Genomic DNA, 16178 nt, shown 5'->3' with positions numbered 1-16178 from the left:
CTCAACTTTGATGATGTGACATAGTCAGCCATGACTCCATGGATATCTGTGTGTGGATGGAGGAAACAACTACTACTGTGACTGCATGGACAGTGGATTCACACGGCCACATTGTGAGGCTTTGATACCTCATTGTTGGTCAAAGCCTTGTCACAATGATAGAAGATGTGAAGACACTATTGACAGCTAAGTTTGTCACTGCTGGCCTAGATAAATAGGTGCCCTGTCTAAGACAGACATAAATGTGCTGATCTGTCCTCCAAGGATCAATAGTACATCATAGGCCTGCCTTCCTACCTTGGAGCCTCAGGCTATGTTTGTATCTGTCAGCCTGGATTCACACTAATTGTCCTCTGAGAGGCTCCACCCAGCAGCTACTGAAAGAGATGAGAAGACTCACAGCTAAATGTGAGACCAAGCTTAGGAAGTCATGGAAGAGTTGTGGGGAGGATTGGGGAACCTTTAGGGGATAGGGACTCCACAGAAGACCATCAGAGTCAGCTGTCCAATACCCTTGGGAGTTCCAAGAGACAAAGCATCAGCCAAGGAACATAGGAGTGCTGGACCTAGGCCCCTGCACTTATGTAGCAGATGTGCAGCTTTGTCTTCATGTAGGACCCCCAACAACTGGATTGGGGGCTGTCCCTGACTCAGATGCCTGACTGTGGATCCTGTTCCCCTAACTGGGCTGCTTTGTCTGGCCTCAGTGGGAGAGGCTGTGCCAAGTGTCACAGTAACTTGAGGTGCCTGGGTGGGTTGGTACCCAGGAGGGACTTCCCTTTTCTCTGATGTGAGAGGGAGAGGTGAGGGAGACTGGGAGGAAAAGGGGAAGTGGAGGGGTGAAAACAGTTTGTAAAGTGAATCAGTAAGTAAGTAAGTAAGTAAGTAAGTAAGTAAATAAATAAATAAATAAATAGAAAAAATTAAAAGTTTAGGAGAGAGCATATCCTGTTCTAGCAGAGAAACAATATTTGGTTCCTAGCACTCACATGGCAGCTCACAACCATATGTGTCCCCAGTCCCAGGGTATCAGTCACCCTTTAATGACCTCTGCAGACCCTGAATTCATGTAGTACATAGACATATAAGCAGACACAAGTCCATTCACATAAAATTTTAAAACTGAAACATTTTTAAGAGGAACTAGAAAAAGTTAGGGGAGGGCTGCGTGTGTGGGTGAGCGCCCGGGCCAGGCCTCCCCACTTCCAACAGGGCGCTTGCTTCAGCTCTGGGGGACTGCCTAGGCTTGTGGTCTGGCATCCAGCGGGATGGAGGAGGCCTTGCTTGCCCGGGGAGGCCGAACTCAAATGGTCCTGCTCAGCGCATTGGCCAAGGCCCAGGAGTCAGCTGGAGGTGTGCACCGAGGAGCAGCAGGGCCCGCGGAAGAGGCTGCTGTGGCTGCCTCTGCCCTACGAAGGCCTGACGTCACTGCCGCGGGCTCTGGGTGGCGGCTTCCTGCACCTCCAGCTCCTGGACAGAAGGGGGCGGCAATGAGCTCAGGCGCTGGGACCCGAGCTGCCACTGCTGAGCGGCCTGCGCACAACCAGCTTGGCTGCCCAGGCTCCCTGCCTGGCCGCCGCTCTGTCTGCTGCAGCCTCCAGTGCTCAACCTTAGAGGCTGCTGCTACCAGGAGGTGCCCGCCTAGCTGCTGGAGCTGCAGACCCTCAGCCTGGGTGGCAACCGGCTGCAGAACATCCCAGCCCGCAGAGATCCAGAACTTGTGGAGTTTAGAATGTTTATGCCTTGGAGGAAACTTCATGAAAGAAATCCCACCAGAATTAGCAAAGCTGCCTTCTGTCATTTGATTTTAAGAGCTCTGACACCTGGGCTTCGAGGGGGGCTCCCACTTCTCTGATGAGAAGGGGAGGGGAAAGGGGGTAGAGGCTGTATGAGGGCGGGGCCCTGGGAGGAAGGAGTGGTTGATACTGGGATGTAAGAGAATAAATTTTAGAAAAAGTACTCTGATCTTCTGTAATCATTATGTTTACAAAATGACATTCTAGAGTATTCCACTTTCCCTTTGGACTCTATTAGACCGAATATGAAAGTATTATTTTACTTTTTTTCCTACACAGGGTTCCTTGTTTGATAATCATTTGGATGAAATTTTCATAATAGCAGGAAGTTTTCAGACTGTATTACTTTATTAAATGTTTCTATTTTCCTATGCATTCATTATTTTTTAGAATTTTAATTTTGTGTGCTTGTGCAAACACCAGTGCATGTGTTCATGAGTGAGTGTATGAGTGTGCGTGTGTGTGAAGTGTGTTGAGTTCACATTCATAGCTATCCCTAAATGCAAGTGGTCTTCAGGCCACAGGCTAGACATACCTCAATGGCCATAGTCACTCCTCATAGAGAATAGAATAAAAAGAGCACTACTGTGCATGTCTGAACTATACTGAGAAACTCAGAAGTCTTGCTTATTGCAGGTTTTCACAACATCTCCTGATTGAAAAATGGTCCACACCAGCTGATAATGTCAGAACTCCTGGGGCATCAGGCAACAACCTCATAGCAAGAGATCTGGAGCGCACAAGGAATGTCCACACACAATCTCAATTTCATATAACTAGAGATGTCATAAACTACATTAGGGAATAAGCTAAGAACTTGAATTTGCAAATTGCTCTAAATCTATGAAGAACTGATTTGGAATTTTGATGGTGATTGATTGCATTGAATCTATAGATTGCTTTTGGCAAGATGGCCAGGTTTGATATATTAATCCTGCCAATCCATGAGCGTGGGAGTTCTTTCCATCTTCTGAGATCTTCTTTGATTTCTTTCTTTAGAGACTTGAAATTCTTGTAATACAGATCTTTCACTTGCTTTGTTAGAGTCACACCAAGGTATTTTAAATTATTTGTGACTATTGTGAAGGGAGTTTTTTCCCTAATTTCTTTCTCTGTCTGTTTATCCTTTGAGTGCAAGAAAGCCACTGATTTGTTTGACTTAATTTTATATCCAGCCACTTTGCTGATGTTGTTTATCAACTTTAGGAGTTCTTTGGTGGAATTTTTAGGGTCACTTAAGTATACTATCATATCATCTGCAAATAGTGATACTTTGACTTATTCCTTTTCAAATTGCATCCTTTTGACCTCCTTTTGTTGTCTAATTTCTCTGGCTAGGAAATCAAGTACTATATTACATAGGTATGGAAAGAGTGTGCCGCCTTGTCTGGTCCCTTATTTTAGTGGGATTGCTTCAAGTTTCTCTCCATTTAGCTTGCTGTTGGCTACTGATTTGCTGTATATTGTTCTACCTACGTTTAGGAATGGGCCTTAAATTCCTGATATTTCTAAGACTTATAATGAAGAGGTATTGGATTTTGCCAAATGCTTTCTCAGCATCTAATGAAATGATCATGTTTGTTTGGTTTTTTTTTGAGTTTGTTTATATAGTGGATTATGTTGATGGATTTCCATATCTTAAACCATCCCTGAATCCCTGGGATGAAGCCTATTTGATCATGATAGATGATTGTTTTGATGAGTTCCTGGTTTCATTTTGCAGGAATTTATTGAGCATTTTTGCATCTATAATCATAAGAAAGTTTGTCTGAAGTTCTCTTTCTTTTTTGGGGTCTTGTGCAGTTTAGGTGTCAGAGTAATTGTGCCTACATAGCCACTACCCATACATTGGGTAGTGTTCTTTCCATTTCTAATTAGTAGAATAATTTACAAAGAATTGTTATGAGTTTTTCTTTGAAGGTCCGATACAATTCTGCATTAAACCCATCTGGTCCTGTGCTTTTTTGTTTGGGAGACGATTAATAATTGCTTCTATTTCTTTAGGGGTTATGAGACTGTTTAGATCATTTATCTGCTCCTGATTTAACTTTGGTATTTGGTATCTGACTAGAAAATTGTCCAGTTCATCCAGATATTCCAGTTTTGTTGAGTATAGGCTTTTTTAGTTGGATAGGATGAGGTTTTAAATTTCCTCAGTTTCTGTTGTTTTGTCTCCCTTTTCATTTCTGATTTTCTTGATTTGGATACTGTCTCAGTTGCCTCTGGTTAGGTTGGCTAAGGGTGTATCTATCTTGTTGATTTTCAGAGGTGCTTAGGCAAGTATACTCAGTATATACCCTGGGGATTGTAGGAGACAAACTGACATCTACCATCTTAGATTCTCTGGTGAATTTATCCTTTAATTTTATTACCATTAAACTCAACAACTCTCTTCACCTAACCAGAAGATATTTAGACTGTCTCCATTACATAGTTTTCAAGTCTTACTAATTTATTTATTTATTTTATTGTGTGTTTAGATGTATGTGCAATGTGTGTGACCTTCCCCTGATCTTGAGAGGGCTAACCAAACCTTATTTGTCTACCACAATCGGTCTTCTGTTGACCTGGGTGGAGTCTTCCAACATAGATGGAAGTCTCAGGCCTTCTCCCCACTTCAACTTCCTGCAAGAAAACAAACTGTTCATTGAGCTTGCTTTGCAATTCAATCCAGCAAAGAAAGATCTTTGGGTTTTTCCCCTTATATATTGAGAGCTGAACATTAAACTTTGAGACTTGATCAGAATGAATTTTGTCTTGGCTCATTATTTTCTCTTGCCTGTCCCTCTTTCATCCCCAGCTCTCCCTCCTGGTAGACCCAGTTCTCTGTGGCTGCTCAACAGCTACTTATGCATATTAGATACTGGTGTCATTGTGTTATGGATGGGCCTGGTGCTGTTCTTGTGAACCAATCACCTAATTAATGAAGGTGCCCATCACTGGGCGAGTAGGCTGGACTTCTTGGTTGGACAGAGAAAGAGAGGAAACAGGAGAGAGTTACTTCCTCTAGGAACCAGGTCAGTAGAGAGGTCAGATGTAGCTGTTAGAGTTTCTTAGTATCATGGTGGATTTGCAAGGATCTTCCACCGGAGGGATCAGATTTTACTAAGGCTTACAAGATTGCATTTATTTGCTGCACTGTAAGACTGAGTTACCATTGTTTCTCAACTAAGTTTGTGCTACATTTTCCTCCATGTTGCACCTCATCTGGGTTCAAGAGAGAAAGGTATGGTGGCCAAGTGTGTGTTTGCCTGAGGTGCTCCACAAAGGTCGTGAGGGATTTGAAGTACGGGGTTGGAGTGGTAGCAAACCACCAATAGGAACCTAGTGAGCTAGGTGGAGATGTTTCAGAAGCTCCTGGACAGTGACTCTCCATGAATCTCTATTGCATGGTCCCTGGGGCAGAGGGTTTGAGGCACAAGCATGGGAACGTGCCAATCACACTTTTTAAATATTTCACTCAACATCATTGCATCCATGTTGAGATAAGGAGACGAATTGAATAAGTAATTTCCCCTCTGATACCATGTAAATGAAAGAAATAACTCAAGTATGTAGCTTTTAAATAATACTACAATTTTCATTTTTAGTTACTTAAAAAATAGGCTATTCCATTGATTCTAAAGTGTAACTAGGTAATCCCTAGTCTCAAAGAGAGTCTATCCTTTGGCATCACTAACCCAATCCACAGACACTTTGGAGTAGTGAGAAGGCTGTTGAATATCCTCTAACCTGTATAGATAATGTATATATTTGAGAGCTGTGGGAATGAACACTACAACAAAAGATCTATAACATCAAAGTGCCTGGCTAGATACCCTACATGTCTCACAGGAAATTGCCCATGTGTTATGATATACAAAAAAAAATGTAATAAGTCTCTCTCTCTCTCTCTCTCTCTCTCTCTCTCTCTCTCTCTCTCTCACACACACACACACACACACACACACAGAGAGAGAGAGAGAGAGAGAGATAAATATAGATATAAATGATATATAGATGATATCAATATAAATGACAAATAGAAATAGATCAACTATGTTTTTAAAATTGTAAACTAGTAGGTTTTAATGGAGCCTTAATATTATTATTAACTTTTCCTTTTCTCTGATACATGCTATATTTCCAAGATAGATTAATTGTCTACAGTCCATTGTCTACTTACATCCTTTAAACAACTGTGTTCTAACAAAAGTCCCCTAACCATCTATATTTTACTTCACTCCTGACCTTTATAAAGTATTCCAAGTGAAACACACATAACTCAAGATTCAAAACTAATGTCTAAAAATTGGGGAAAATGCAGAACATTTCTTTTAATTTGTGGAGTATCATATGCATAATCATCAAATTACCTAAAACATTCATAATTACATTTTGCTTAAGAGATGTATAATCCCCATTGTATAGCGATCCATTCATTAACTGATGGACAATTAACCTGGTTCTATTTCATGGCTACTGTGAATACAGTGGGATGGACAGGGATGGTTCTCTCTATTAGTCAATGATTGCTCAGCCCATATCCTTTACTGTATGTACAAAATTGATTATTTACATTTAGAATCTATAGAAAATATCACAACCTATTATACTTCTAATAAGCCTTCATGGTATATTAGAAAATGAGTCATGATCTACCTCAAAGCAAACGGACATTGGAATAACGCAAGGACATATGAGTTAACACAGGCTTCTGTTGCTTGATTTGTCAAACTAAAATATCCTTGTCCAAGAATAGGAAAATGCAAGACTCCAGATAACATGCTTATGGGCTTTCTGATGTCAGCACAAGTTTGCAACAGTGAATGTATACAGTGTAATGCAGTCCCTGGAAATACACCTAACAATTCTCTTGATCTCCCTGGTAGTACACTTCTCCACACCTGATGACAGCACCAATTCTGAACTTAGATTTCCCCAAAGAAAGTAAGGAAACTTGTTTTAACCTCTGTTCTACCCACTATGACCTAGAAAACTCTTGGGCCTCATTGATTACTAGAAGGAAAGCATATTGATTTGTACTGGGGATACATGTGTTTTCCATTTAGAGGTATTCTAGAAGCTGTATAAAGCCATGCCCAGTAACAACACAGATGACAATGTATTGGACTCTGTAAGCGACGTCTGTCCCTTTGTGGGCTCTGATATCTCACCTCATTCAGCCATTTGCACAACATTTCCTGGAAGATATGAGACTTCACCATTCCTTTGGATCTGTCTTAGGGAACAGATACACTGAAAAGATCTTCAACAGGAAATGAAATCAGAGCTTTTTCTCCAGTACCTGATTAGGAGCAGGCCTTCATCCCTGTGAGTAAACCCCATCCTTGTGGTAGGTAAGATTCCTGCAGCTTTATGTTTCTGTTTAAAGTTCTATTCTCCTCCCTACAGTCCAGTGTATTCTGAAGTCAACATTAATCATTAGAAGGAATTTGTTTTTGTCTCCACAGTTTACATAATTTTGTCAATGATTTCTCTAGGCAAAAGAAATGTCTATGTCATGGTGCAGCACTCATCTGAAAATGCCTTTTAATGTGACTTTCATATGTGATATGACAGATTTTTAGTTGTTGGATAAAAGCTTATTGTTTTTATAAAAATCAACATAAACCATGTAAGTTGGAGACTAAACAGGAGCATTCAAAATCTGAGTTTTAAAAAAATCTCTGTATGCAAAGACTTTAACAGAGGTGACAGTAATGTTTTTGGATTGTGATTGATGAAAACTGGTCATTTATCCAATATAATTCCAGCATCAGATTCATTAGAAATACAGTTAAAATGTGGACATTTGTGAATCAATGATATGCCTGGGTCTCTCAGTTTTCTTCACAATAGATATTACAGGTATATATCAATATTGTCCTTTATAAACAGAAAGCTATTGACTTTTTCAGAAATATTTTCTTTCTAAACAATGATGAGTACTATAAAAGTATATAAACACAGATTGGATTATTTTAAGGGAACAATCTTTATAACATTCTATATAAAGATCTTAATTCAAGTTCTTATATAAAGTAAGAATATTAATTTTTCATTATCATTTGTTAAAATTATTTGATATATTTTTAGTTTATATGCACTGGTGTTTTGATGGTATGTATGAATGTGAAGGTGCCAGGTCCCTGGAACTGGAGTTACATACAGTTACAAGGGTCATGTAGATGCTGGCAATGGAGTGTGGGTCCTCTAGAAGAGGAGCCAGTGCTCTTCACCACTGACCCATGCCCCCATCTCTTAATTATATTTTGGAATATTTAATTATCTTATGAATATGATTGTTCTGCCTGCTTGTTCAATCAAAACTGCATAAATACAGTTCCTCAAATATGAGCAGACTAGGACCATCTCTTCAACAACAAATTACTATTTTTAGCACATTGTTTTGAAAGATAATGTTGAATTCCAATGGAGCAAAAATGCACTCATGTCTACAGATATACATGTATACACATGCAGAACCCATAATGTGTAGAAATATGTGTTTATGGTGTTGAACATGAGAGATAGAGTTCCATCACATGCACAATTCCATCATGAGGGAAAGGAAGCAAAATAAGTGTAAATTAAATATTCTTGGTTTTTTTCAGAGAAAACTCTTGTAGTGACAAAGCAGGGCCACATTCTTGAGATAAAAGACTCCAAAAACAATTGAAAATCTCAAATAATTGGGAAGACTCTTGAAGACAACAGTGTCCTACCTGATCCAATGAAGCTATCTCCATGTTATCTCAAAATAAAACCCTGAATACTACAGAAGAAGTGGCTCTTCAGATACTTTTGCTTTGCCAGGCTGAGGTTGGGACTGTGGGCAACATTCTTGTGTTTCTTCATAATTTATCTCCAATTTTGACTGACACTCATCTGAGGCCCATTCAAGTCATTCTATCAAACTTAGCTGTGGGCAATACCTTCAATCTCCTCTTCTTGACATTTCCAAACCATATTACAGTTTTGGCTCCAAGGAAGCCTCCAACTGACCTCACAGGTAAACTTTCATACTTCTTTCACATGGTGTCTCAAAGCACAAACATGTGTTCTACCTGTGCCCTGACCACCTACCAGTTTGTCACTCATGTTCCTGGTAATTGGACAAGGGTCATGCTCAGAGAAATACCCCCAAGTTCATGACATATTTTTGTTACAGTTGCTGGTTTTTCAGTGTCTTAAATAATGCGTACATTCCAATGAATGCTAGTGGTCCACAGAAAAGACACAATGGCACTGATTCTAAAGGTAAGTGGATCTGATCCCTCTTTGTTGTCAGTGTTGGCATTAGCTTATTGTGGTTTGCCCAGGACATTTTATTTATCAGCATCATGATCTGGACCAGTTTTCTCTATGATGATTCACCTGAAGAGACACCACCAGAGAATGCACTATATACACAACCACAATCAGAAGCTCAGAGTCTATGCTGAGACCAGAGCAGCCCACACTACAGTCATGCTGGTGGTCACATTTGTGACCTTTTATCTTCTAGACTGTATTTGTACTTTCTTTCACATTTCTTTTGTGAACACTCATTTATGGGGGAGGTATGTCAAAGAAGTTCTGACTGTAAGCTTGCCCACCGTTTCTCCCTTGCTGTTGATCTTTAGGGATCCTAAGGGTCCTTGTTGAAGACCCTTCATGGTGGGGCTGCAAAGCCATATGACTGGGGTAAGAAGTCTGGAGCAAGAGAGTGAGGTCAAGATGTGTCCAACCCATGAGAACCTAAGCCTGAGACTGGAAGGAGTAGGACTGTTCCCTCCTCTCCAGAGTTGGACCCTTGTATGTAGCCTGTACAACTTCCACGTCTGCCATGCAATATAGTCATGGATCCTGGTGGCCAGGTTTTGCCTTAAACTTCCTATCTCCTTATTAAGACAAGCCCAGCTATCAGTGCGAGTTCTTCTTCATGTGACTGATGAATTTCAAGCACCTCAGCCTCTGGAAATGATGTACACTCAACACAAAACACTCCCCACACACCAGGGTTTAACAGCCATTCTTCACCCCTAATAAAGAGAGCTAATTCAATATAAATTGTCTCCAGAGAAGGTTTTTTATTCTGAAGTCACATTGGCTGAGATCCTGTTAAACCATCTACCAGGCTAAGCTTCGGTGCTTCAGGTAAAGCAGGTGGGCTGTGGTACCATTATATCCCAAGGGCAGAGCAGACTTGGGGCAGAAACTGGCACACTATGAGGATCCAACAGGATCTCTGGTTCAAGCAGGACTGGATGAGTTCATGCCAACCTTTGACATCATCCCAAAGACCCCAAGCCACCATAATCTGAGGTCCCTCAGGCTGATTTTTCTATTTTGTTTTGATTTATGCAATCAAGTCTGGTTCAGAGGCATGGAAAGGACAATGAAATCATCCGGCCATGTTACTCCCCAAACCTCTACCTGAACCCCAATAGTCCATGTGGGCATTGGCAAAAACCTTCTAACTTTTTCTCCGCAAAAGGGGGTAAAACAGTTACATGGCAGCCAAAAAATACTGCTAGGGTAGTTACCTGAACTCTTAAACCTGCAGTAAGGTGATATTTTGGGACAATGTGGAATCCCCTGATAGCTGCAAAGCCTCTGAAATATTCTTCTCTTGATCAGGTATTTCTTTTCCTTTTCTATCATGGGAAATATCTCATCATAAAAAATCATGCAGATTATGAAATTAAACTCCTGTGTAATAAAACTAACTTCAAATAAAACTCCCCTTTTTGGGGGATGGAATTAATGAAACAGCACCATTTATGGTCATGGGAAATTCTTACAACTGACTCACAGATCCAGGTCTTTTACCTGACTTGGCACAGTGACAGCTAAGAAGGGAAAACTCCATCCTTCCACTTTTTGCTTTTCATAGCTATTAGGGATGTTTTTGTACAATGTGTGATGATGTGTCTCTGTCCTTCTATGCCTGTCTAAGAAAATGTTAATATAAATTTGTTAAAATAAAAAGCCCATGACCTCTATCGAAGTGCAGATTTGTAAGGTGGACTTCTGAACAGAGGGAGGAAGTCTGGTATAGGGAGATTTTCTTCTAAGACACTCAGGAAGTCTTACTGCAAAATAGAGGAGAGGAAACTAGCCGTGTGTCATATTAGTATAAATGTGATAACTGAATTATGAGCTAGTTGGAACAAGCCTCACTTAAGGAAGGATTCTCTTCCCCTACTTGAATACAGGCTTTCCTGAGGTCATGGACAAAGTGCTAATGCAGAGCAGCCACAAGGGGACAGTACACCATCACTTTATAACTGGCTGCAAGGCCAGCAGAATTCCTGACTTCCTTATTGGCAAAGTTTGGGGCCCCCATGCCCTCAAAACTTCCTTCTTATTTCCTGCTAAGGGACTATCAGGGAACAGGGACCACTCAACTACACAGTGCCTCCAAAAGGGCCAGCAGGGAGTGCTGGCTGCACAGCTCTTCAGCGCCTCCCACAGGGCAGGCAGGAAGTTCTTACTTCACAGCTCCTCAGTGCTGTGCACCAGGGACAAACTCAATCCTCAGGCCGACTCCAGATATGAGCCACAGGAAGTAATTACTGCACATATGGATGCCCAGTTTTCTTCTCTGTCACAGAGGGGACTTCTGATTCACGGGAAATGAGTGGTTGTTATGAGCTGCCAAGTCACTTTTCTCAGAGTTGAGTACTAAGATTTGGGGCTGGGTGGGATGGTGTATGTTTTTAAAGAGTGTCAGTCATTCTACACTGTCCTCAAACTCCCTGTGGGGAGGATGATGCTGAGTGTCTGGTCCTCTTGCTTCTACCCTTCAATCCTAGGTTTCTTGCCATAGACACCACATTGATTTGATGTTGGCCTAGAACACAGGGACTCCTGCATGCTACTGATACTAAGCTATATCACTAATCCTGTTGTTGCTGTTGTCGTCGTCATCGTTCTTGTTGTTTTTAGGATTCACACTGCCACCCAAACTAGACTCTTTTTCTCTATATGTACAGGCTGGTCTTGACCATAAGACTAGTCTCTTACACAGGAGACAGGCCTACTGAGCCTTCAGACATGAGATGATATGCATACACCTTCACCATAGCTCTGACATCTAGTCTTAATTAAAATCCGCAAACTCCCTAGAAATGACTAAATGTGAGTCAGGTGAGATTGCCCAAGGAGAGAGAGCACTAAATGTTGAAACAGCAGAATGAAGCCCCATCTTGCCACTTCCCTCTGCTGCATGTTTGGGCTCAGGCTTGTAGTCACTTGTGCCTTCTCTTCTGTCCATCATGAAGCATAGAGAAGTTACATGAGGTTAGCTCCACAGCTGCTAGTCAGAACACACCTGCTTACCTGGGCAAGAACAAGAAATGTGCACACACTCAAAGGAATGGAAGCAATCTTCAGATGTGTCCAGCTGAGTGCAGGCTCCAGGTAGAGACTTGCAGCTGAGATGAGACTGGACTCCAGCTGCACAGCAGGTTGCTGCTCATCAGAAGGGTCTCTAGATTCACCCTGGTCACAATAGCCATCATTCTCACACAGTGTGGAACTTGGTGGGGTGTCTGACTTCCCGTTGATAAGGCAAATGGTGGCCTGGAAGGAAGAAGCGTAGCAAGGCAGGAGGTGAGGAACTCCAGGGTAGAAATGGTGGAGAGAGAGGGCACAGCTGCCCCTGGAGTCACCCCACAGCTGTGGTTTTCATAAACTTTGCTCTGAGTTAGGTCTGAGGACTCAAGTCATGTGAACTATCATGGCTTTGGCAGGGGAATAAGTGTGGGTGGGGTTTGTAAAAGGTTGGCAGTAGGCTGTTTTGTAGAGGACACCCACAGAGACACTGCAGGCCTCATTCTCAACTTGGGAACCCATTTTAGGGAAGGTTGGACAGGCTGGCTAGGGAGGCTTCTCTAAGGAAAGATTATAAAGAATACCATGCTCACTGTGAGAAACAGAGCAAAGGACAGACACTTCCCGTCGATCCACTCTGATGTTTACTCAGGCTGGAGGAGAGGACACAGGGCTACTGTTCTGCAGACAACTCTGGGGCACTTTTGCACCTCAGCCCACTCCACTGAGCATGACCCTGTGAAAAGCCAGACCTGCCTGCCTGGGATTTTACCTGGACAGGTCTGGGCTGCTGTGCACATGTCTTCCTGCGCCGAATGGGCCAGTGACCACACTGGCTCCTGGACATCTGGCCTGGCCTCCCTAAGGCGCTATCTGATTCCCAGCCAGACTGACCCCCACCCATGACTCACAAGTCATGGAGCTGGGGCTGGTCCTCTTCCAGACTTAAAAGCAGAATGAAACAGGAGGGAGTGTCTTAATGACTTGAAAACACACAGGTCATACTGGGCTGCTGCCTGGCCACAGCACCCATCTGGCTTGCCAGTGACTCTCTGTTTCCTTTGGCTATGCCCTCACCCTCCCCTCTCCCTGCTCTCAGCATCTCTGCTCTCCACTTCAGGCTCAGAAACCATGAGGTGGTCTTTCAGGGGTTTCTATTGAATTGTTCTGAAGTGACAGAATATTAAGTTCCTAAATGTGCCACAAGGGGGCGCACTCTTCATTTCTCACAAAGGACAAGACAGAGTAAGGAATAAATGAATGAGGACTTGCACCCACCTGATCCTGGGAAGGACTCCAGGATCCAGCTTCTTTCCTTGGAGCAGGGTTCTTGTGGGAGAACGGCAGCAGCAGCAGAGATTTTGGAGGCCGTTCATGATTGTCTTCCTCCTGCCCTTGCAGTGGTATTGCCAGGTTTGAGGGGAAGCTCAGCTTGCACCCTGAGGCTGGCCATCAGAAATGGGCTTTTCCTGAATGACCACAGCTTTCCAATGGACAGCTTCTTCCTGATTGATGGCCACTTCCTGGGTGAGGTTATTTTCCTCCATAAGGGTCTCTTTCTGAAAGGTATCCCCAGAGGAGGAGCCTGTGAGTGTTACATTCTTGGGAGACTGCAGGGATCCAGAGAGCTGCTCTTGGGGATTGCAGGAGGACATATTCCTGTCAGGCTTGTATGTGATGACTCTCATGGTCGTGACAGTTCTGGGGCTTGGGGTACCTGGGAAAATCTGCATGGAAGTGGTAAACATACCACACTCTTCCTGATCATGGGGTGCCTCATGATTTGGTGAATGGTGGGCCTCCTGCTCTCATGGAAAGCCTTGAGTCAGATACTCAGTCCAAACATAAGAAGCCAATTACAATAATAATAATAACAACAATAATAAAATCTGGTTTGGTGGCACACACTTGTGCCAGGGAGACAGAGACTCCATGTCCTCCCTAGCCAGCCATCTGAGCCTACCTATCCAATTCAAAGCCAATCAAAAATCCTGTTTTACAAAAAACAGTGGATGGCACCTGAAGAATGACATCCAAGGTTGTCCTCTGGTCTCCACACGCAAGATTACATGTGCAGGGCCACAGGACCAAACTATCCTGTAAAAGGATTTTCATCCGCTGCAGTAAGAGAGCTCAATGGGTAAAGGTTCTTGCAGCCAAGTCTGATATAACCTGTCCAATACCTGGGACCTCTATTGATGAGGTTTGGTCTGTTGTATGTATTGTCCCAGACACAAGAAAGTGCACAGGTAGATCCAAGTGAGGCTATGTGACCTTGTCTCCAAATTATTTCTGATTGGTGAATAGAGATGACAACAGTCAATAGCTGGGCAGAAGAAACCCATGCAGGCAGGGTTTAGCATCCCAGGACTTCCAGCATCAGAGAAGAACCACAAGGGGGAAGACGCCATGGGTTAGGTGAGTCGTAAAATAAAGACCATGTGGGTTGGCTACCTGTAAATAAGAGCCGTCCAAATGAAACATGGCACATTCTATCGTGGGATTAGTAGTGGGAAATAGACAACAGCGAGAGGTGCGCAATCTGCCCAGCTATTGTGCTGATTAAGGCTAATTGTACATAGAAAGATTGTGTGTGTCTTTTATCTGAGAACTAAGTGGTCAAAGGCAGGGTAAAAACCGGAGTTGGGATTAAATAATTTCTACACCATCCACATATACAACTCCTGCCCACCCCCACATACACAAATAATAAATGTAATTTTAAAGGGGGTTAAAGCACTTGTTAGTAAACATGAGGATCCACGTTCGATCACCAGAACCCATGTGGTAGGACAATAAACTGCCCAGTCACTATCCTCTGGCCTCTATAAATGCACACTAACACACACATATGAACACAGAATAAATTAATGTAATTATTAATTAATTAACTAATTAAAGGTTTTTCACATCATCTCTTGTTGGCCCAGACTCACTTCTGTCTTTGGTTTACATAGCTCACTTCCCCACATCTACCTCTCCTTATCTCATGCCTATCATGCTTACATGTGTTTCTCCTCCCTAATCTCCACATTTAAATCTATATTAAACTCTTTATAAACTATTGTTCTGGGGACTAGACAGATGGTCCCCAGGTTAAAAGAACTTATTGTGCAATCATGAGGCCTGGAGTCCAAATTCCAGCATCCTCTAAACACCCATGAGTATAGCTTCCAGGAAGCAGATATTGTCTTAGGCAGAAATAATGAAAAACTGCCAGTGATTTGGAGGAAAAAACACCTACAAATGTATGGCAAAAATGCAAAAACTCTGTTCTTTTAAAATATAGCCCACAAAAGAGTTAGGACCTGGGTTATGAATGAAAAGGAAGTAAGTGAAAATCCCGGTTCCTTTCCTACCATGTAACCCAACCAAGTACCATTATTATCTCTACAAATCTGTTTCTTGCTGAGTGTGCCAATTTATATGCTGCTTCTCAATATCAAAAGGGAAACCACTTAGCAAAGACTCCTGGAACATAGTCCATACAGAGTAATTTATTAATTATTAAATTTTGGGACAAATGTTAAAAAGACAAGCAGTGTTTCATGTTTATTTTTAACTGTCAGACACAAGGCTTAATATCCTGACTTAAAGTTGAGACTGAGATATAAAAGGAATTACAAAAAGCCATTTTGCCAAGGACAAATGCTAAGTAAAAATAACTAGTACTATGGAAATATAATTTACATAGGCACAATCATAAGTTTATTAGAATAATTTGATGCATCACCTCAAAGTTTTTATTATTACAAAGATATGGTTTCATTTTCATAAACAATAAAGGGAAAACAACACATTAAAAAAAGAGAGCAAAGGTAGGAATGAAGAATATTACTAGGTTGCTTTACTTTCCAACTTAAGAACCAAAATTCAACACAGGAAAAACTCCTCGTACAAAAATGGTAGAAAACATCACACTAAAGATAATAAAACACCTCTCATTCCTGAACACTTCAAAAAACAGACTTCCCTGAGATCTTCGAGTTTTCCTGTCTGGAAACAAGAAGCCCCAGTAAGTTATTTCATCAGCACAATCCTATTTCCAACATCAAAGCAAAACCTAGGAAAGCCACTCTG

The 16178-nt window shown here is 41.9% G+C and overlaps 1 protein-coding gene and 1 pseudogene across 13 annotated transcripts in view; one reads left to right on the top strand and one right to left on the bottom strand.

The window, feature by feature from the left end:
• The first annotated feature begins 8226 nt into the window (after positions 1 to 8226).
• On the top strand, positions 8227 to 9626 carry LOC127696388 (vomeronasal type-1 receptor 1-like; annotated as a pseudogene).
• Positions 9627 to 11421: 1795 nt separating this feature from the next.
• The window catches only part of LOC127696398 (uncharacterized), an 837478-nt gene continuing 832721 nt past the window's right edge, over positions 11422 to 16178 (bottom strand). For 2 of the 13 annotated variants that reach the window (XM_052199112.1, XM_052199111.1), the window contains exon 8: positions 13549 to 13657. In XM_052199112.1, coding sequence (XP_052055072.1) covers positions 13632 to 13657 — 26 coding nt within the window. In that variant the 3' untranslated portion in view covers positions 13549 to 13631. Of the gene's footprint in view, positions 12348 to 13376; positions 13658 to 13770; positions 13816 to 15626; positions 16095 to 16178 lie in introns of those variants that run through there. The other 11 variants (XM_052199109.1, XM_052199103.1, XM_052199097.1 and 8 more) reach the window with 9 other exon arrangements.

Source organism: Apodemus sylvaticus, chromosome 11, assembly GCF_947179515.1.
Source record: "Apodemus sylvaticus chromosome 11, mApoSyl1.1, whole genome shotgun sequence".
Classification (NCBI taxonomy): domain Eukaryota; kingdom Metazoa; phylum Chordata; class Mammalia; order Rodentia; family Muridae; genus Apodemus; species Apodemus sylvaticus.
This window is presented reverse-complemented; position numbering and strand designations above follow the sequence as displayed.